The following is a 21,160-nucleotide window of genomic DNA, read 5'->3' on the forward strand; positions in this document are numbered from 1 at the left end:
GTGTTACAATAAAAACAATGATTGCTAACTAGTAAACTTTTAACTAAGAATAATTCTATAATTATAATATTACTTCAATTATATTTAGAATTACAAAAAATATTTTTGTAACTAGAAAAATATATTATTTAAAATAAAAAAAATGATATATATATATTATTTCAATATGAATTTAAGAAATTCTCATGAAAATGAAATGAAAGTTAAATATTTACCTATTGAAATATGAAACCCACCCACCCATTAGTAGTCAATTAAAACAAGGGCAACAGGCTACTCTATAGGTCCACACACAATCCTAATCCTTTTAGACGTTATCCGAACATGAGTGTATTTGCACATGGCATGGCATCTCACGTCTTCATAAAAGTTGGTCACCTTCGTTTTCGCCACAAACTATTCCTGTCTTCCTGCCTTGGTTTTTCTAGCTAGATCATCGAGGGCAGCATCTCTAAAAGTGGATGAGGAAGTACAAGAGAAGACATCTTGTTGATCCATCTTTGTCAAATGATAGGGTATCGAACTTGTTGGCCATGTAAGGATTTGAAGTTGGAATAACTCCAAATTTTTCCTCTCCTTATGTTTTAGATTAACTCAAATAAATAATAAAAATTCTTATTATTTTTCAATTACCGAATAAGACTTTGAACCCTCAACTTTTTTTACATGCATATATGTGCAAAAATTTATTGGATATGATTTTTGAACATCAACTTTTGTTGCATCTAAGTTTCTTGTTTTCATCCGTTTTTATTTATTTTTTTCACTGCTCAAAGCTGAAAAAAAAAAAAATCTTCTACCCATCAAGCTGGCGCACAGGAAGAGATTTTCGATCGGGATAAAATTCTCGTCAATATTTACTGCACATACTGATAAAAGTTGGGATATCCAAAATGAAAGCACCATTACAATGTCCCCAAATTGTAAAACAAAATATCCAGTTTACAATTTATAAACTGAGGCAAAGGGTTCAATTACAGAATTGCAAGTAGCAATACATATTTCCAGCTAATTCTGAGGATGTAGCTTTTCTAGGTTAAAAATCACAAGTGCCTTTCTACCAAATAATTTATGGAATGACCCTTAAATTTTGATCATTTTACTTATAAATTACTGCTGCATCAAGTCAAACACAAAACTATGATTATCAGTACACAAGAATTTTGTCATCTGCTGTGGACTAATCATGAATGCTGCTCTTTGTTCGAAGAATGAGAGGATAACTCAGCACTTATGCAGTGAATTGCCTGGAGAATTCAAAGCACGGTCACACTTTAACTTGACGGTTCCCCTTCAAATGCATCCGAAGCTACTGAAGTTATCTTGGAACAAAACTATCTCTGCAGAAACCCCATAGCTTGATAGACATTATTGAGAGTGGTTTCTGCTATATCGGCTGCTTTTCTAGCCCCCTCTGACAAAATCTGATCCAGATATGCTGGATCAGAGGTGATCTCCGAGTACCGAGCCTGGGAAGAGAACCACAATCAGTAGTTGCGTTCGAGCTCATATTTTCTACTCAATGCAAAAATGAATCATTCACGTGAAAGAAAGCATTTGCGCATCAGGACTTATTCACTATCAGAAATCATTTTCACGCACGAGAACCTTTTATAAGTATTGTGACAGCACAATATCGTATATAACTAGATATGTATGCAATGTCGTACCAAACAATTGTGTAATGATATCCAAATGTAACCTGAATTGGGAGTAGATGATCAATTAGAGCATCTGCGAGGGTTGCTTTGAATGTTCCCCAGTTCATATCTCGGCATTCATGTTCAACTTCCTGTAAATATGGAAAAATTGCCAATACGTTACATGAAAATTTCTCACAAACACTAAACTTCCATACATATGGCAATAAGAGAACAGAATATGCACATTAAATATAAGATTCAGGTAGCTCTACCATATACATATATGACAATTTACCTCTTTCGTCCTCCCAGTAATAATCTGATAGATGGATAGAAGATTATTGCATTCAGGTCTTTCTGGATTATCAAATTCCAATCTGGAAGTTGGTAAGACCAATTAAATTTGTCTCAGATTATTAATTGGGATAAGTAGAAGGATCTATATCGAGCATAGCATTAAGTCATTATACAAACATGATCATCCATCATGAGGCAAATATATAAATGTAACATATTCCCAGTATCAAAAGTATTAAAGCAGTGTAAGTATTGGACTTTGAGCATTCATTAGACAGCTTCATCTATTGTAAGATGGAAGACATAATTGTGAAAGATTCAGCAACTGAAGAATGTAGGCAATTATCAAGGATCTAGTTGTCAATGAACAACAAACTTCAACTGAATGACTGGAATAGACCTCAAATATATGATGATCCTAGTTTGTTGCCAAAACAGCCTCTGCCAGAAGCCATACTAAAAAAGGTTCTGAGAAAACAGACTTCTGCATTAAGATGCCCATCCTCTACCTACCAATCCAATAATTTCTTCTGGTCAATAAGAAGCCCTGAGTATCTTACTATTTTGAAGGAATTTTTAGCATTTTGTCTGGGATTGGTAGTCAGTCCTAAACCAAGGAATGTGTCTGCAAACAGAATCAGAGATTAGCATCTGGCAAGACAACTTTGGTTGGAGAAACTTTATAGAATGTTTATTGTTGACTCGATATATATAATTCAATCTTAATCTATGGACAAAGCAGATTAGATATTTAAGATTGTTAAAAAGATAGGTTCTGTTTGTTTCAGAAAATCGATACCAAGTACAATGGATATCATGGTACATAGAAGGATTTTTTTTTTGTTTTTGTTTTTGGTGGAGAAGAAGAGGAGGTGGTGGCAGAGGTGGAAGAGAAGTACTGATTCGGTAGAAGTGGGGGCTGCGGTAACAGTGGCTGATGACAGACATGGGTTAGAAGGCGGTAAGGCTACAAAGGATGCATGCATGAGTACATGAGAGAGAGGATTATTTTTAGGTTTTTTATTAGGAAAAAAGACATACCACCTGGTCCAAGCTCATTACCAGGTCTGGACCAGACAGTAAGCATGATTCACAAAGCTTACTAAATAGTAAACCTTGTTCGCAAGTGGACCATCCAAAATCCTATGTTGGTCCACAGGCGGACCAGTATGCATCAGGTGATATGTACTGCTCCACCTGGTTTGTCAAATCGTGATTGAAGGTTTATGTTTAATTACCCATATGAAGCACTTAGATCTGTTATCTCTTTCTAAACAAGCATGGAAGATACTTTACAACTAACAGGAATTCTAAACTCTTTAATAGGCACAAAAATTCATCAGTAACGGTATGCACCAAGGACCTTGACCTTGCCCACTACCATACAACAAAAAAGGCTTGTTGTAAACGGTAGATCCCTAGTCTGCCATAAAATGGCCTATGCAAATTCATATACAGGGGCATCAATCAGGAACATATGAAAAAAAACAGAAACAAATTCAGGCTTCTAACAAGAATTAAAAACTGAAACAAGCCAAAGTCCAGTTGCTGGTGTTGATCACACAAGGAAATGCATTCAAGGGACAACTACAACCAAATAAATTTCAGAAGGTTTTATGTTCCAAACCCAGGATGTGAGTCGGTCTTGCAACGCTTTATCTTGTTTGCAATTACCTAAAGACAAAAATGAACATTTCTGAAATCATAGAAGGAAAATAGACTACTCAAACTTTCAAAGAGGCAACAAAATAAAACTCAATAACAACTATGTTTAATAAAATACTAGTGCTACATGGTTATTCAACATCACATTCATGTTAATTAAAAGGAATATGAAGAAAGTAGAAGGCCAAACTAGTCTCAAAATTTTATAAACATGTTTTTAGTCCATCCATTTATTGACGTGAAGATAAATAGCTTATGTTGAAATTCCAATCATCTACTTAACGTCCAAACCTGATTAATCTGACATGATGAAGGACCAAATGCGATGCTCCCTTTAGAAGTTATTTGAAATTATAGCTAGAAATAATATTGGACAGGAAAGGAATATGTACACTTTAAACACTTAAGAATGCTTCAGATTATGCTTGTTAATAGCTCACAATAATGACATGAATAAGACAGAGAGCAAACCATGAGCTGTGAAGACTAAGGAGCAATGAGAAAAGGCAGAAGTGAAATCCAACAGTAAATATGCCACCGAAGTTCTTCAATGTCAGAAACCTTATCGTGTGTTCTACTTCTATGTTCAAGCATATGTATCATGTTTTCTTCCAAATGCACCTCTAATTCATCAGCATTTCCTCTTTTCTTAGCAGACAAGAAATATTAAATCATCAATTTAAAATAGCAATGAGAATGCAAGGCAAGATACAGCTCATCAGTAAGAGAATCATCCTATCTGGCATCAATTCCTTACATCTTTTGTGTCAAGAAGATTGATCCGAGACTGATCTGAAGGAGCAGACTTCGACATCTATCAACCACAACAAGTGAAAATCATAGATTTTATATTACACTACAAGCAGAGAAATAATGGAGGAAAACCAACAGGTCTAAAGGGTCTACTGAGTATCAGCAAATAAGCTTGAACCCATCTGAGAACATGGGTACCATTTGTCTAACTTGATATCATAAAGATTTTTTCATAAGCCTCAATGAAATGCTTTCAGAAAATTTTTACCTTTGAAAGACCATCAGTCAAGGACATCACCCGGGCCCCAATAGGTGGAATAAGGGATTCAGGAACCTAAGAATAGATAGATGATGTCAAGAAAATTGATACAGGAAGCAACGAAGACAATATGCTCGAAAGCTCGATGTGAAAAATTCAGTTCCATTAAGAAAAAAAGAAACCTTGAACAGTGCACCACCTCTCCTGCAAATAGTTTACTGACCATCAGATTACGGTGAAAATAAAAAAAAAAGAAAAAGGTTCATTGTTGGCACTGAATTAAACGTGTTAAGCAAATAAATCTTACTACCCCCCCAGTTTCTTCCACTTCCTTCCTCCGTATAAATAATTTATGCGTTCAGCTAGTTCACGAGTAAGTTCCAAATGTTGTTTCTGATCCTCACCAACTGGTACCAAATCAGTCTGCACGAACATGACCAAGAATAGTGTGACAGATCATTAAATGTCAGATTGATAGATTGATAGCACGTTGTCCATATTGAAAAATTCTAGGAATAGAACCAATTAGCTTAAAAGCCAAATATATACTGTAATATAGTCTCAAAATCTAACAGAGCTAAGTCATTTCCAACTACATATTATTATTCATAGTAAAACAGCCCCTGAAGATATACAACTGGGACGATAATTTACCTGATATAACAAAATATCTGAAGCCATTAGGACAGGATAAGTTAAAAGTGAAACTCCGACATTCTCATCACCCTACCAAAGAGTAGTAAGTTTAGTTCAAATGCTTCAAGAAAAAAGCAACGTTTATCTTATTTTCATACACAGCAAAGTATCAAACTCATGCAATTTTTGTGAAATGGAGAATGTAACATATAGATATCCAGAAGATTGCTTGAAATATATAAATACAGATTCATATATTTGCAAAAGGAAGTCCGCATCCATATTGGGCACAAACTTGCATGTAGGTATGCAATTTTCCTAAAATCACTGTCCTATTCTCCAGATATCAAACCAAAACCATTCACTTTTCAGATACAGTTTTATGCATTTTCTGGATAATGAATAGTAGTACTTGAAAAATGCATAATATGTGATCAATATGTATCAATAGGAACTCAGTATCAGTTCTTAAAAGGATTCAAAATGAGTTCAAATTGTAGAACAGTCTCAAACTTAGGTCTTCCCTTCATTACAGTTACAGAAAATGCTTGAGAGACTCTTCTTCCTGGACCAGAAGCAACTTGGGTATGTGATGATCACACCTAACTTATGGTTTCCTCTCAATGATTCCACAACAATCTTCTTAAACATGCATTGGTACATGCAAACCTAAACACATCTGTGCTGGTTTGTGTTTCTGCTAAGTGAACATAAAGTAGCAAGATCTCTTAAGGAACTACCAAAAGAAGATAAGACATTTCCCTATGAATAGAAGAATGACACTTCACATAGGTATCAGATTTGAAGAAGCAGCACATTAAAATAAATAAGGGTTCCAAATATATTTCTCTGGTGATTCATTAAACAAACAGACTAAAAGTTCTGCACACTCCCTCCCTCTCCCTGGAATGCACATGAAGTCCCACCCCACATGAATTCTACTGTGCTCCACATATATGGTGAATGATATCCACCTAAGGACTCAAAAGATGATACTAGGATTTGGAATGCCTGTCTAGATTGTCAAGCAGCTTCTCTATCTACTGTCATATGTATTCATATACATTTCAGATAATGGGTCACTAATGAAAGTAAAATTTTCACCATTAAATATAAAATTGTAACTGATATTTGACATGTAATTATTGTAAACAATAAATCCAAATAGATATGTAAAAATAGTGAAGTTAAAATAAGTAAAACAAATTAGTAGAACGTTATATTAGAAAAGAAAATTTTTAAAAAAGTGATAAAGCCTGTGACAGCGGCACACACCGCCTTCCGAGATTTTTCTTTAAATTGGATCATCCTGTTCAGCCAACCAAGTGGTGTAGCAGAACTGAGCAGCCACATCAACTCCACATGAGCACGGACATGAGATTGCACAAATATTGAAGCCTGAAAATGCAGACAGTACCTCTAAAACGCTGGATGGCAAATGAAAATAACAAAAGATATCAACTACGAATAGTAAAGACATTCATAGACCTTGAGTGGGTCGACACCACAAGCTAGATATATAGCAGCTGTACTTCTTGTTGCTTTCAACAACTCTGGGGTATCATATGGTAGTGTGATCTGTAAAAGACATCAAAAGATCAACAATTTTGAAATCAGCCAAATTTAAGAGAAAGTCTTAGCAAGGTAAATGATATTTACGTTAACAAATTCAGAATAATATTCTACAACAAAAAAGGAGTTATAATTGAGATATTAGATACTCTTATACTAGACCAGGTAGCAGTACTAAGTTCATGTCATGATTAAAAAGTCAAGGATCCAAGGAAACTTACTGCATGTAAGTCTACAATGAAGAAGAGTGTATCATAAGTATCCTGCAACAGATAGCAAGATCAGGAAAATAACATCATTATGCCAACATGTAAAAGTATTGAACAATGGCTCTTTCTTTTAAGTCATTCGGAAATTCTGATCTTCAAAACATACATGCTTATTGAAGCAGCAGAAAATTAAAAAAAGATCCAACTTTAGCTGCCATACCCTACACCATTATCATGTGACCAATACAAGCCAACAATCTGCAAAAGGGTGTACTGGCATACACTTGGCAAAATCATGGACCCATGACAATGATAATGTACATGAGAACAGAAACTAAAATCATGACCAGGAGTAGTGTAATGCTGTTAACCATGCAAGGAAGACTGCGGAAGTAACAGAAACTAAAAGTACTAAGCACTGTAACACATAATACATACAGTTTATTTTGTGTTACAGAATTACTAGAGCAGGAAGCATTGATTTTTTATCATTCAACAATATTTGTACCATATGATCGAATTCCATATTCGGATTTAAATTGAGTAATTTAGTGAGATTAAGATAATAATGAAAGAAAGTGAAATAACCTGAAGGAGAATCCAATTTTTAATTGCACCAAGGTAATTTCCAAGGTGTACTGATCCCGTAGGTTGGACCCCAGAAACAACCCTTTTCCTGATTGTTAAAGCATTCAGAAACCAAGTTAATGGCACAAAACAGATGCAGCACAATGTACTTCAATAGGATACATGAGAAAGAAGCAATCACAAAGTTAATCACACATAAAAGATGCAGCAAAATGTACTTCAATAGGTTACATGAAAAAGTAGCAATCTCATGGTATACATGATAGCCAAAGCTGCTGCTTTTCATCAATATAAACAAGAGAAAGTATCTAAATTTTTTGCATTTGTTCATGCATAACACTAGCATCAGTTTTACTGTGTCATTTTTCATCATAATGCCAACAACTCATCCTCAAGCTGCTAAAATTTTTGTGATTTCCGGATAGATTTTTGTCATTAAATTTTTAAGCTATAATTCATAATCGAGCTGCTAAGTATAGAGCAATGAAATAGATTTTTCAATTTTTCTGTAAGTTCAGGATTGGTTTTGTCATTAGTTTTTTAAACTACTTGGGAACTATATAGTCTTCTTAAATCTATTTGTTCTCTAAGATTCTCAATATGATCCTAGCATAGGTTAGACAAATCATCGAAAAGATTTCTCAGTTCATCATGATAGATCAGGAGAACAATTGCTTAAAGTTATATAATTCCTATGATGATGCTGTTAACAAACATTAGTATCTACTGTGATCTCACTGACTAAACATGTCAAGCAGAACCAATGTTACCTTGCAAAAGCACCAAATCTATTGGGTCCTACATTCTTGCATCTCAAACTTCAAAAATAGTTTGCAGAAAAGAAATGCTTGTAAGAAAGAATATTGAACATCTCTAAGTAGAAACATCAACGGAATTCTCTCCTTATGATAATAAAGGTCAGAAGACTATTCACTAGAGAAGGTCAAAGAGCAATATACTGGTGCATACAATGTCTGAAGCATCAAGAAAAAGGCAATCAAATTAACCCAGGTGAAATGCTGAGATTTACTGATTTAGATAGAAGTTAGAGTTCTTAACACTGAATAGTTCAAATATTTGATTATTGGAATTGGATATGACCAGAAAATTATGTTTGCATCAATATAGTTAATAGTAGAACATATTATATAATAAGATCCTACTGACTGACTAGATAAATAAACAGACATATACGGAGACAAATTGTAAGTACATTGCCAGAATGACCATAGTCAAGACATTGAAAGATGAAACGCTATAAAGATGGCGAGAATCAAAACTGAATTAGGAAAGCTTCAATGAGCCCAAGGAAGCTCCAAATTGATTCCTTTGGAAAGAAAGATTTATCGATTAAGTTCATCAGTCACTAACCACTAACAGTCTATACGACTATAAACAATCGACTTGATTAGACCAGAAAAAGCTCTTCTTGGATCAAAGTTTAGACCTTTTTCCATCGAAAGGCACCAGGAAGCAATGTTAATGTTAAACCGTAAAAATCACATGGGACGCCCGGAACAGCATCTGAGCAGTCCAACAACAAAGATAATATCACAAACGCTTACCTAATAGGGCTGGGAGAAACCCCCGGGGCCTCGGCCACAGGAGAGGAAGCGGTGCAATTGCATCTAAAGTCCAAGCCGGGCAAGAGAGGGAAACGAGACGGGACAGCTCCTCGGGTTCTTGTGAGATCTCGACCACGGCCGCTGTTTCGATTTACCAAGAAATAAGTTCACCGACTCGGAAGATCGAAATCCGAAAAGACAGAGAAGAAACCCAAGCAGACGCAGTAATGGCGAAGCACGGACATGATCGATGTGGAGAAGCGAGGGGGGCGGTCGGAGAGGATGAGCAACTGAGATAGGAGAGCGCGAGCCATCGCCAATCCTCGCAGCGCTAATCTCTCTCCCCTTATTCCCACCTCACTTCTCCCTCTTAGCGTTACGAGGACCGTTAGTAATATCGGATATATCGGATATTATATAACGGTCATATCAAACAATCATGAATTATGTGCCGTTTTAATATAATGTAACAGATACATAAAGAATACCGTTTTGAAACGAAGCTCGTTCTTTGACGGGGCCTTTGATGGGCCGGGCCCAACGTTTAAAGTTTCCTACACGAATCACAGCGAGCACAAATGGCTGTGATCTATCCGCAGCCGTTCCCATCCTTTCTCGGTTGAGAGACGCTATTGCTTCGTCGATGTGATCCAAACCCTATTCTCCGACCCCCTCCTGGACCATGGAGCTCGCTGCATCGAGCTCTCTCCTATTCTCCTCCCTCCCCCTCGCCCCATCCCCACCAAAAGCCCCTTTCCGCTCGATTCCGCGAAAATGTTTCGTTCCACGCAATTCCGTCAATCCACCGCTAGATGACCAGAATGAGGAGGAAGCCAAGAAGAATTGCACCATGTTGCTCCAGCTCTCCGTCACCATGACCGTCATCTCCTCCTCGCTTCCGCTGCCACGTGCTCACGCTGGGGTCACCGAGAAGAAGCCGAGGCCAAAGCGCCCGGCGGAGACCCTTTCCCCTGAGGAGCTCAAATCCTGGTCCCGCGGCCTCCCCACTGTCGGCGACCGTATTCCATATACCGAAATCTTGACCCTTAGGGACGAAGGGAAGCTCCGGCATATCGTGAAGCCACCTTCCGTCACCTTGAAGCTGCGGCCGAACCTGGTGCTCGTCGTCCTCGATGATTCCAGGGTCCTTCGGGCGGTGCTGCCGGCGGCCGAGAGGGATGAGAGGTTTTGGGAGTCCTGGGATCGGCTCGAGTTGGATTCTTTTTGCATCAATGCATATACCCCCCCGGTCCGGAAGCCGGAAGTCCCCACCCCCTATTTGGGGTGGTTGGTAAACATTCCAGGCCACTTTCTGTCAGTGGAGAAGCCCAAACCCAAGTCAAAGCGTGTGTTGGAGCTTGAGAATGCACGGAAGGAGCTGGCAGAGAGGCGGAGAGAAGAGTTAGCAAGAGTGAGGGCAGAGAGGGAGGCGATGGAGAAAATTATGAAGGCACAGAAGAAGGCGGAGGAAAGGAAGAGGAGGAAACAGATTAAGAAGGCCAAATACGAGGAGTCGCTACGGCAGGCTAGAAAGAATTATCAGCGGATGGCCTATATGTGGGATGATATGGCGAGGGACAAGAATGTTGCCACTGCTATTGGGTTCGTGATATTCTACGTCTTCTACAGAACTGTTGTGCTTAATTATAGGAAGCAGCAGAAGGATTATGAAGATAGGCTGAAGATTGAGAAGGCAGAGGCCGAGGAACGGAAGAAAATGAGGCAGTTGGAGAGGGAAATGGCAGGACTTGAGGGACCAGGGGAAGATGAGAGCGAGGAGAGAGGAGATGAGCAGAATCCTTATATGAAGATGGCAATGAAGTTTATGCAGTCAGGTGCTCGGGTGAGGCGAGCGAATAGTAAAGTACCACAATACTTGGAGAGGGGAGTCGATGTCAAGTTTAGCGATGTTGCTGGTCTTGGGAAAATAAGGCTAGAGCTTGAGGAGATTGTGAAGTTCTTCACATTGGGGGAAATGTACAGGAGAAGAGGCATCAAAATACCAGGTAAGGGTCCTTGTTTAGATTGTTATAGTGTTTCTTCTTAATGCAGATTATAGTCTGACAATCTCATTGGAGTTACACTAGGCATGTATAGTCAATGTCTTATTCAGTCTCTCATTTTGGAACAAAGTTCTGAAGAGTGAGGCTTAAAATAGTTTTCTTCACAGGTTATGTTGAGCTAGTTAATCCATGTATAGTGGCTTATGCCACAGACTCATAGTTACTTGGCTTTGATTGGCATTCTTTATGTTGAATTCTTAAAATAATAGTTAACTACAGGATAATTGCTTGTTACTTGGTTAAAAGATGCATCAAGAACATGCATGATCTGATACGGATGCTATAACTCATAATCTGCCTATTCCTAAGTTTGAAGCATGAGCACATAAATTTGCTTTCCATTGTTGGTTTTTTTCATTTTGCTTATGGTCTTTACGAAATATTCCACTGACCCAAAGTTTACATGATTCTCCATGCTGTATCACATTACTTGATTTATGTGTTGAGGTTGGGTATGTTACCCCAAATAGTCGCAAAGATGACATGTCGTTGTTGTTATTGTTATTATTGCTGTACGTTGTGTCTGTTATTATTTTTCATGGTTATATGGTTATACTGAGAGAGAGCACTATGTCATAGCAAGATAATCGGTGCATATGCTATCATAATCCTGTTAAGCACATATTTCTTTTACTTCTCTATTATTGTATCATTTGTTAGTTCTTCTACTGTGTAGTCATCTGTTTCTTTAATATTATTCCTTTAAATTGTCATCTGTTTTGTAGTCACATGAATGCATGAAAAGTGCTGGATAAATGTAGTTATCTGTTTTGAAGCCACATGGAAGTATGACAAGTGCTGGCTAAATGCTTTGAATGGATTATATTACATTAGCACTTGAAACCGTGAATAGGTGTTCTGCTTGTAGTTGCTTAAAGCGTCTAAAGATTTCTCAGCAACTTGGAAGTTGCTTAAAACAAATCTGAGATGACTCGTTCATCAATATTTTGCCAGTTTGCATAACTGGAAAAGCTGGTGAACTCAAAAATTTCCTAAGCAACCTGGATATTTAGGGCAAGACTTGACCATTAATACAAAATTTGGAGTATTTGCAAACATATTTATCTCCCATGGTGTTGCCAATTTCTGCATATGTTGTGAAGTATAAAAGTTTAGTATCCTGAAGAGATTGAGCTTATCAGGTAGAACCTGACTATTTTCTCGCTGAATCTCTGTATGCAAGTATCTATTTTCTAATTTGAGGCATCTACAACAGGTAATTTCTCTTGAACTTGTCAAGCTAGTTGGTGATGTGTTTTAGGCCGGATCAAAAAATTGAGTCCATCTGGTTCTTGTTGGGTAACTACTTCAGATTATTGTTTCATCTTTTTTTTTTTGGATAGGGCATGCCCATTAATCACATGTGATTCTTTGATGTGGACTTGATATTGATTATTCCTTTTCGCCCTTTATGATTCACCTTTTCACCTAAACCAGACGTAGGGCAGAAACAGTAGGAACCAGTAAGAATAAAGGAAATGGCCTTAGTGAATATTTACAAATTACAACACTCTGAAACTATTTATTCTATTTTCTATATCAGAACTTAACAAATTATCAGATACTGAAGCTTCAAAGTTTGATTTTATTAATTACTAAATGATTATCAGACACTACAGGTCTTAATAATTCTTCCTTCTCCAGAATTGTAACACATACAGTTTATTATGTATAAAAGCCTTCATTCAACATTATGGTCTCATATATCTGCTAATACTGCTATGATATAGGTGGCATACTTCTGTGTGGGCCTCCTGGTGTGGGTAAGACATTATTAGCGAAAGCTGTTGCTGGTGAGGCTGGTGTGAACTTCTTTTCAATTTCAGCTTCACAATTTGTGGAAATATATGTTGGTGTTGGTGCTTCTCGTGTTCGTGCACTGTACCAAGAAGCCAAGGAAAATGTAAGCCCTGGCGAGTTGCATTGAATCTTCTTTCTAACAATTTCATATGCTCAACATAGCAGTAAATTATAGTTTCCCCATGTTTTTAGTTAATCTTTTTAGTGTTATTTCTTATCTCTGTATACTATTTTGTTTGTTTGTTTGTTTACGCTTATACTACATGTTTAGTGTAAAAGTGCTGTTTATATGCCGAGATGCTGATCACTTTACACTTATTTGCTATTTGAAGTCTAATGTTATTGCTGGCCTCAGTTTGACCTTAAAAAATATTTTCTGAATGTTTTCTAGGCTCCTGCTGTTGTGTTTATTGATGAACTAGATGCTGTTGGAAGAGAACGTGGTCTTATCAAGGGTTCTGGTGGACAAGAACGAGATGCCACACTCAATCAGGTAAAAGAAAGGAAATGGTGAACAGCTGCTATTCGTATTATAGTTGATTATCTTACAAGTTTAATATATTTGACATCCTTATCTTCTTGTAATCACTGAAGCTCCTTGTATGCTTGGATGGCTTTGAAGGAAGAGGCAATGTAATTACCATAGCTGCAACCAATAGACCAGATATCCTTGATCCAGCTCTTGTGAGACCAGGGCGGTTTGATAGAAAAATATTCATACCAAAGCCTAGTCTAATTGGTCGAATTGAGATTCTGAAGGTATTAAAGTCTAATTTACTAACTGTGATAATTCATTTGACATGAGATGTTTAGTCAAAAGTTTCTATGGGTTTTCCAATGACCAGTTTTCCTTGTAGGAGCTTCTGCCTGCTTACCTATTCTGTATTATCTGTACATGCTCATAGGGTTGGCCTTTTAGCTTTTATGATTCCTATGGCAATTCATTGTTGAAGAGATTTGTATTTGCAAAAGCCAACAGCCCTAGTTTTGAGCTTTGCATTACAAACATGATAGAATCTGCTGCATCAGTAGTGTATTTTCTGTAAAAGTCATTTTATACAGTTTTTCTTATTTTGGCTTGAGCCTGCAAATGTCTGTTTAAATTGGTCATTTTAATGTTTCTTCTTTTGAGAATTTCAAGGGAAAGCTGAGTCAAATATTTAGGTTTTTGTGCTCTCCTAATTTTGTTTGGCTTTATACTCTGAGTGAAAGTCTCTTTTTTTCAGCTTTTTAGATGCTTCATTTGTTTAAATTCATATGTTCAGTTCAGCTATATATGTTCTTTTTATTATATTAAGCACGCAAACATGCAGCACTCAAACTAATTTTTTTTTATAGGTTTTCTGCCGAAGCAAAATAAATTAAAAGATTTTATGTTCTTTTTTTGCAACGAAAAAACTTTGGCTTTGTTCCTAACAGGTTCACGCTCGGAAAAAGCCAATGGCTGATGATGTGGATTATATGGCAGTTGCCAGTATGACTAATGGAATGGTTGGTGCTGAGCTGGCAAACATTATTGAAATTGCTGCCATTAATATGATACGTGATGGAAGGTCTGAGGTAAACTACCTCTTGCAAGTCGGTCTAATTCTTTGATGATTCTAATATATATTAAGTAGTTAACTGATATCACTCTTTTTGGTTGCACAAATGCATCCTGATATGAGATGTTCATTGTCTAGGATGACTGTTTAGTTTGTGAAATACTGCATTAATACAGTGGTTGGATAAGATTATTGTCGGATGAACTAACAGTTTAGTTAATGCTATAATTATATTATCACTTATAAGCTACTCTGCATTCAGACCATTAACTTTCTGGGCCACCGCATGGACATCACTGGTCAAAAATGAACAAAAAAGAGAAAAATATCCTACTTTCTCTAGTATTAGTAAATTTCATTTCTTTTTTGTCTTGTGTAGAAATAAGGAGAGAGAGAGAGAGAGAGAGAGAGAGAGTCTATTCTACTTTCCAGCTTTTCTGTTCTGTTGTATGTTTCTCTAATTAACGGAGCTAGATTATCTAGTTTAAGTTGTTCTTAAATTATTGTCATTTTGTATCTTGTGAGAATTGCATATATTACGAGCGACTTGTCTCCAACGTTGCAAAATTGATGTACATTTATTGTATTTGTTTTAGTATATATTATTAGTATCACTAGCTGTTTGTTCTCTCTCTCTTTATCTCTCTCCCCCCCCCTATCATGGGGATGTTTAGGATTGATTTCCATCTTGTGTAATCTGCACATTTTTCCCACCTTTGTGGTTGATCACTCTGACAGCTGGGGCTTGGAAGGGTATAAAAATGCTCTTGCACCATATTTCTTGTCTAGATCAATTAAAAAAATCAAATTGTATATTATTGTGGAGTATAAAAGAATGATGGACTTGGCACATCAAGGATGTCACTCAATGCTAATATCTGATTGTGATTGCACTTCTTGATGCTTTTCTGTTATGGTTGCTATATTTTATCAGGGTGTCCTTAACCTATTTTATTAAATTATTTGCACTGGTCCAGATAACAACTGATGACTTATTACAAGCTGCACAAATTGAAGAAAGAGGAATGCTTGATAAAAAGGATAGGAGGCCAGAGATGTGGAAACGATTGGCTCTAAATGAAGCAGCTATGGCTATTGTAGCTGTCAACTTCCCTGATCTAAAGAACATTGAGTTTGTACTGTCTGTACTCTCTGCTTTATAAATTGACGCATTTCTGTGCAGCACTTTTTCATGATTACTCACAGGATCAATTCATTATATTTATTTAATCATGCATCCATCTGTCTGGAATAGACACTTAGTGATCATTATGCCAATACTAATTGCAGCTATGATCTTATTATGAACTATACTGCCGATTTGGCACTCGCACCTGTCATGGGGACATGTTTGTATTCTTACATGTTTATATGCATAATAATCTTCCTGAAGCTAGTTAGAGTCATCAATTGAAGCTGCATTTATATGATTTTTAGTAGTTGAAGCCTTGTTTCTCCATCCAGATAACCATTGCACCTCGAGCTGGCAGAGAATTGGGTTATGTGCGAGTCAAGATGGATCATATTAAATTTACAAAAGGAATGCTTAGGTACTTCTTTCTTTTGGAACCAAAATTTTTGTTTCTTGGTGCATCAAGTTCCAATATTGCACTTTAAATAGCATATGGGGTGTAAAAATTTTGGCAATAGAACCTGAATTTAGCTGTATCTTATTTTAAGTTGAGCAATTTTTTTTAAATGATTGGCTTATGTGTTTTTTTATTTTTACAGCCGCCAGTCCCTGATTGATCATATCACTGTTCAGATAGCCCCTCGGGCTGCTGATGAAATCTGGTTTGGTGAGAATCAGGTAATTGAAGGTGTACCATATTTAATTTTCTTGTTTGGAAGGACACATTTGTTGAAAGGGACTAATCCGTTGTTGCTTGTATTGTTGTCCTTTTACATGATATATTATAGGAAGTAAAAACCTGCTATACTTGATTCTACGAATTCACGATTGATTTGTACTTGACTTGATTGATTGTCATAGTTGTGTTAACTTTGATTCTGCTAGTTAAAAGGTAATAAAGCATAAATTTTATTTTTGCGGGGTTTGTTTCAATTGTAGATACGTAGTGATATGTAACTTAGAGTAAGTTAGCCTGTATCTGTTTCGCAGCACTTCTTACTCACAGGTCTTTTGAGTTGGAGTAGCCCTGGTTCACAAGGTCATGCTTTATAGTCAGCCCCTGTTTGTCATAGTTCTTTATGGTTCATGCTGTGTACCATGCCACTGGTGCTGCACTATGCCATTTCCCTGTTTATGATCCACTGCATGTCGATGCCATATCTAAGACAATTGTGTAGCATGCACTATGCACTAGCATAGTAAATCCTTGGTTCTTCTAATTATGTTGGTTGCACATAATGTATCTATTGTTTTGTTCTCTATTATGCTTGGCCTTGAATCTGCATTAATTATGTTAATGCTTCAATGGGAAAGAGAACTCATTCTTGCAAGGGATGCTAGGGCTCATTGAAGCCGTTGAAAAATCTTACATGCAATGACCATTCTAACAGGTCACAGATATATTGTTCAAACAAGTTGCATGAAAATGGCCTGGTGCTCAGAGCTTACTTTAGTAGCCCAGTACTACTATCCAGCCATGGGGTGGCAATTCTGGACCCACCACAAACACGACATGGTAAGAGAGGCCTTGGGTTATATTTAGGTTGACAGGATTAACCTGATTAATTAATGGTCTGATTTCAAGCATTACGCATTGACACGATTGATCCAAATTGATGATGACAACAACAACAACTAAGCCTTAAGTCTCAATTATTTGGAATCGGTTACACGGATCTTTTGCCATCATTCAGGTCCGTAAAGAGACATATGTTTAGAGTATTCAAATCTTTATTTATAGTTTTCTCTGCCTCCTCTCTTACTACTAACATTAATCATTTCGCTTCTTCTAACTATCGCAAATTGACCTGAGTGATAAACTAAGTTATGCGTGTTAAAACTATCATTACCAAAAACAATGTGCTGCTTACTACTGCTGAGTTGATTAGACAGTATATGACTATATGTTGAGTTTAAGGTCAAATGTTGTTGAAAACGAGTTAATTGTCTGATAGTATGATTTGAGTTGACCTCTTTATCAAATGGATTGCAGGCTGGTTCAATTCACATGTTATATGTTTTGGGTGAAAATGAAATTATTATTTTTCAGTTTTCTTTCTATACTGGATGTCACCAACTTGATAATACACACATCATAATGGGCTTTCAATTGGTAATGACTAATGATATATATTTTCCTTGTTTCTTTCTGAATATGGTTCTTCAGTTTATCTAGTACTCAGGCATTACCAACCGGTGTACATCTTTAATGTCGTTAATATAGATTGGTTAGCTGTGTTAAAAATTTAGTTGCTCAGTGTCCCTTGGAACCAATGTGACTAAGATGAAAATGTTGTACATACAATTACAGCTGAGTACAATTTGGGCAGAAACAGCAGACAATGCAAGGTCAGCTGCACGTTCCTTTGTTCTTGGTGGCCTCTCAGAAAAATATCATGGACTGTCCAACTTCTGGGTTGCAGATCGGATCAATGTACCTTCTATAATTTTGTAATTTTTGAATGCACTGTCAAAAGTGTTGTATGTCTGACAATGAATATTTAACCAGGATATTGATCTGGAGGCACAGCGGTTACTGAACAATTGCTATGATCGAGCAAAAGAGGTATTTACTATGTTCCTGTAACCTTACTTTTAGTAAATCTTAGTTATGTGGATTAAATTGCATAATCGAATTGATATTCTGTAGATATTGCGACGCAATAAAGAGTTAATGGATGTGATAGTTGACCAATTAGTTCAGAAGAAAAGTCTCACCAAGCAGGAGTTCTTTCGCCTGGTGGAGGAATATGGTCATGTTGAGCAGATGCCGAAAAATATTATTGATATAAGGAAAACGAAGCTTTTGCAATTTCAACAAATGATGATGGCTGGGAAGGAACGAGCTCAGGGAAGCCTTGTCTGATATGCTAGAAGAATTATCTTTAGGTATGCCTAAAATCAATGGCTATGTGTGCTTGAATTGCTTGTTTTGTTCACAATTTTTTAATGGTTCTCCCACTTTACCATAATTAGTTTTTTCGGGGCAACCATTGTTGGAAAGATCAGACCACCTTTTTGGTTGTGGTAATCTTTGCAAAAGCAAGCAAGAATCTGTGACATGTTATTGTTTTCCAGGACTTTACACCATTCTCTTTTAGATCTGAAATAATGGAGATTTTCATGTATAAAAGTTGCATTCCTTTCATTATCCGGCATCATAACCATCAGTTCACATCTATCAAGCAAATTATGTAGTCTTATATTATGCTGAAAGTGTCAATTTTAAATGACTGTCATATAAAGGAAATTTTTATGGTTGACACTGGACACGGCCCTATGGTTGCTCCTGCCTTTAACAAAACACCAAGAGAATGGCATCTCTTTTCTGCCACGGCAACAATTCAACAGTAAATGGTTTGAGTAGTCTTTGCTAAATAGCAGGCTTTTATTGCCATTGATCATTTCCGTTGCTTGATTTTCTCATCCATATGGTTTCATCTTGGTTTTTCAATTCACTTCATGTTTATGGACTGAATTAAACCCATGATATTGTTTCTTGATAGATGCCTGCCGCAGTATTTGGGATTGGCACATATGGATCAGTTATTATCCTTCCAATTTGCTGTGCTCAGAATCAGTCCCTGTTCCCGAGTTAAAAATTGGAGCATATTGTTACAATTGGCGTCATCACTATGGTGCCGATATGTCTTCTTAGCAAGATAGCATCACAGCTACTTCCCATTCTGGTGGTGCTGATACTTTGGAAAGTCAGAGAGCTTTTCTCATGTTTTTTCTTATGGCATGATGAGTATCCATGTGATTGCACATGCAGAGTTGAGATTCGTTGGAAGATGTCCAAATTCCTGATATCTGATTTGGATCAGATTCATAGCGGATGGAGGTAAATCAAGAGGTTCCAACCTGCAAATTTTGTGCCTTGCTCATCCACCACCAACTAAAAAATTCTAAGCCTTGTAGCGCTCTGCTGTTATTTCTTTTGATCATTGAACTGTGCTTTTGTTATGTTTAGGTAAAGTGATTTCTTGATTCTGCCCCATAGAGCAGACTTTATTGTGGACAAAGCCAACCCAAAATAGATTCATTGGAAGATAAATCGGACAAAGTGCAAGTGAGAGTAAGCGTGTTTCTAAGCAATGCCTTTACCTTGTATTTATTCGATTGTGGCGAGGAAGGAGTAACATGTCAGATCAGCAATGATATCAGCATGTAACAGTTTTGTATTTGTTTTTCCCAAAGAAGTGAAAATTATATTAAGAAGCTGAGCACAACCAATCAATGGTTCCCATTCCCATCACAACCAATCAAAAGAAAACACATTACAAGTAATTAATTTCTCCTCCCTTAGTACATATAAGATTTTAAATTTCAAGAAAGATTGGCAACTATATCTTGAATCAAACTACGGATTCTTCGAGGGAGAGAGAGCAGTTTCGAGTGTCACGAGATCCATCGTTGTCATCCTCGAGTCTCTTTCAATGTGTCTTATAAATCTCAGTTGTTTCGTTGAGAATAATCATTCCTTTATTGCAGTAGCCTCCGGTCAAGTTCCTGCAACCATAAAATAAGGAAGCAGCGTCACTGTTTCTCAGAATGACCCTCTCTTGCAAGGGGCTCTCCGAAGAGGGTTCCAAGTAACTTTGGATTTAATTTACCATTGGTTTTATGTAAAAGCTCTTGAAATAAAGCCATAGCCCGATAATACACAGATTGAGGCATTCAAGTTATACCTAAAAGAGTGTTAGGATATAATATTCAAGATAGGATATAATATTCAAAATTGACTTTGTTGAATCTCGTATTTTCACGATGAAACCACTTGATATATGTTTATATTTTAATCTTTGTTTTGAGTGATGCAGGATGTTTCGATCTGGATGAGACAATTAAAGCAGGAAAAATCATGTTGTGCCAGAGGAACATGTCAGAAGATTGGACGTCGGACCGGTGGATCGGTCGACGTATCGACAGAAGGCTTCGGGCCGTTGACTCGGGCATTGGGCTAAAAAGAGCGAGTATTGTGCCAAGGATATCTGAGTTGCGGAGTCAACTGACCGATTGGGCAATAGGCCGCAGGAGAGGACGATGCGCCGAATAATCGGACGAAGCATCGAGGGACCAATGACATGCCGGACAACTTGGTTAATTACTTAGGATTAATTGTCTCGATCGAAGTTTTGTTTTACATGTGCAGGATTAACTACGATGGAAGTAAGACATGCAGCAGGAGTTACGCCGGAGTCAAGACTATAATCACGTTGGGAGTTCGAGAGTTCGACGGAAGTCCGGACGATCGTTGGAGGTTCTATAGGAACAAATTCGAGAAGTCCAGAAGCTTGCCAAAAGAAACTCGTTGGAACTCGCCAAGTGGATCGTCGCAAGTCCAGGAGTTTGCCGGAAGTCCGCAGGAGCATCACCGAGGGTTCATTGGATGATCGACGGAAGTTCGCCGAAAGAAGCGATTGACGCACCG

The 21,160-nt window shown here is 37.2% G+C and overlaps 2 protein-coding genes across 6 annotated transcripts; one reads left to right on the top strand and one right to left on the bottom strand.

Annotated features, from left to right (window-relative positions):
* Positions 1-921: 921 nt before the first annotated feature.
* On the bottom strand, positions 922-9,551 carry LOC135583893 (tryptophan--tRNA ligase, chloroplastic/mitochondrial-like). 3 transcript variants are annotated; one of them, XM_065099716.1, is made up of 15 exons: positions 9,431-9,551; positions 9,188-9,328; positions 7,623-7,710; positions 7,047-7,088; positions 6,742-6,831; positions 6,529-6,651; positions 5,272-5,343; positions 4,928-5,040; positions 4,800-4,821; positions 4,627-4,692; positions 4,363-4,419; positions 3,568-3,614; positions 1,939-2,020; positions 1,703-1,792; positions 922-1,469 (listed from the first exon to the last, which is right to left on the bottom strand). In XM_065099716.1, exons 1-15 carry the CDS (start codon positions 9,499-9,501, stop codon positions 1,335-1,337), a joined length of 1,239 nt encoding a protein of 412 aa, XP_064955788.1. In that variant the 5' UTR covers positions 9,502-9,551; the 3' UTR covers positions 922-1,334. The 3 variants fall into 3 exon arrangements, with proteins under 3 accessions (XP_064955788.1, XP_064955789.1, XP_064955790.1); XM_065099717.1 differs by having other exon boundaries at positions 1,671-1,792; XM_065099718.1 differs by lacking the exon at positions 4,363-4,419.
* Positions 9,552-9,811: 260 nt separating this feature from the next.
* Positions 9,812-19,895, top strand: LOC135607710 (probable inactive ATP-dependent zinc metalloprotease FTSHI 2, chloroplastic). 3 transcript variants are annotated; one of them, XR_010485234.1, is made up of 13 exons: positions 9,813-11,193; positions 12,981-13,153; positions 13,442-13,543; positions 13,645-13,809; positions 14,470-14,610; positions 15,572-15,730; positions 16,059-16,144; positions 16,326-16,404; positions 18,038-18,160; positions 18,236-18,292; positions 18,377-18,615; positions 19,233-19,570; positions 19,700-19,895. XR_010485234.1 is itself a non-coding variant. In XM_065099721.1 (12 exons), exons 1-11 carry the CDS (start codon positions 9,870-9,872, stop codon positions 18,590-18,592), a joined length of 2,625 nt encoding a protein of 874 aa, XP_064955793.1. In that variant the 5' UTR covers positions 9,813-9,869; the 3' UTR covers positions 18,593-18,615; positions 19,233-19,726. The 3 variants fall into 3 exon arrangements, 1 of the variants encoding a protein (XP_064955793.1); XM_065099721.1 differs by having other exon boundaries at positions 19,233-19,726; XR_010485235.1 differs by lacking the exons at positions 18,377-18,615; positions 19,233-19,570; positions 19,700-19,895 and adding an exon at positions 17,118-17,242 and having other exon boundaries at positions 9,812-11,193; positions 18,236-18,289.
* Positions 19,896-21,160: the final 1,265 nt, after the last annotated feature.

Source organism: Musa acuminata, chromosome BXJ2-3, assembly GCF_036884655.1.
Source record: "Musa acuminata AAA Group cultivar baxijiao chromosome BXJ2-3, Cavendish_Baxijiao_AAA, whole genome shotgun sequence".
NCBI lineage: Eukaryota > Viridiplantae > Streptophyta > Magnoliopsida > Zingiberales > Musaceae > Musa > Musa acuminata.

Bases quoted from the DNA above. Each gene is read 5' to 3' on its own strand.
- LOC135583893 (XM_065099716.1), bottom strand. From the start codon at position 9,501: ATGGCTCGCGCTCTCCTATCTCAGTTGCTCATCCTCTCCGACCGCCCC. The intron at 5,344-6,528 runs GTGTGTGCCGCT...ACTCTTTGGTAG, and splicing joins AAGAAAAATCTCGGAAGGCG to GGTGATGAGAATGTCGGAGT. The intron at 5,041-5,271 runs GTAAATTATCGT...ATGTTCGTGCAG, and splicing joins CAGATATTTTGTTATATCAG to ACTGATTTGGTACCAGTTGG.
- LOC135607710 (XM_065099721.1), top strand. From the start codon at position 9,870: ATGGAGCTCGCTGCATCGAGCTCTCTCCTATTCTCCTCCCTCCCCCTC. The intron at 13,544-13,644 runs GTAAAAGAAAGG...TAATCACTGAAG, and splicing joins GAGATGCCACACTCAATCAG to CTCCTTGTATGCTTGGATGG. The intron at 18,161-18,235 runs GTACCTTCTATA...ATATTTAACCAG, and splicing joins GGGTTGCAGATCGGATCAAT to GATATTGATCTGGAGGCACA.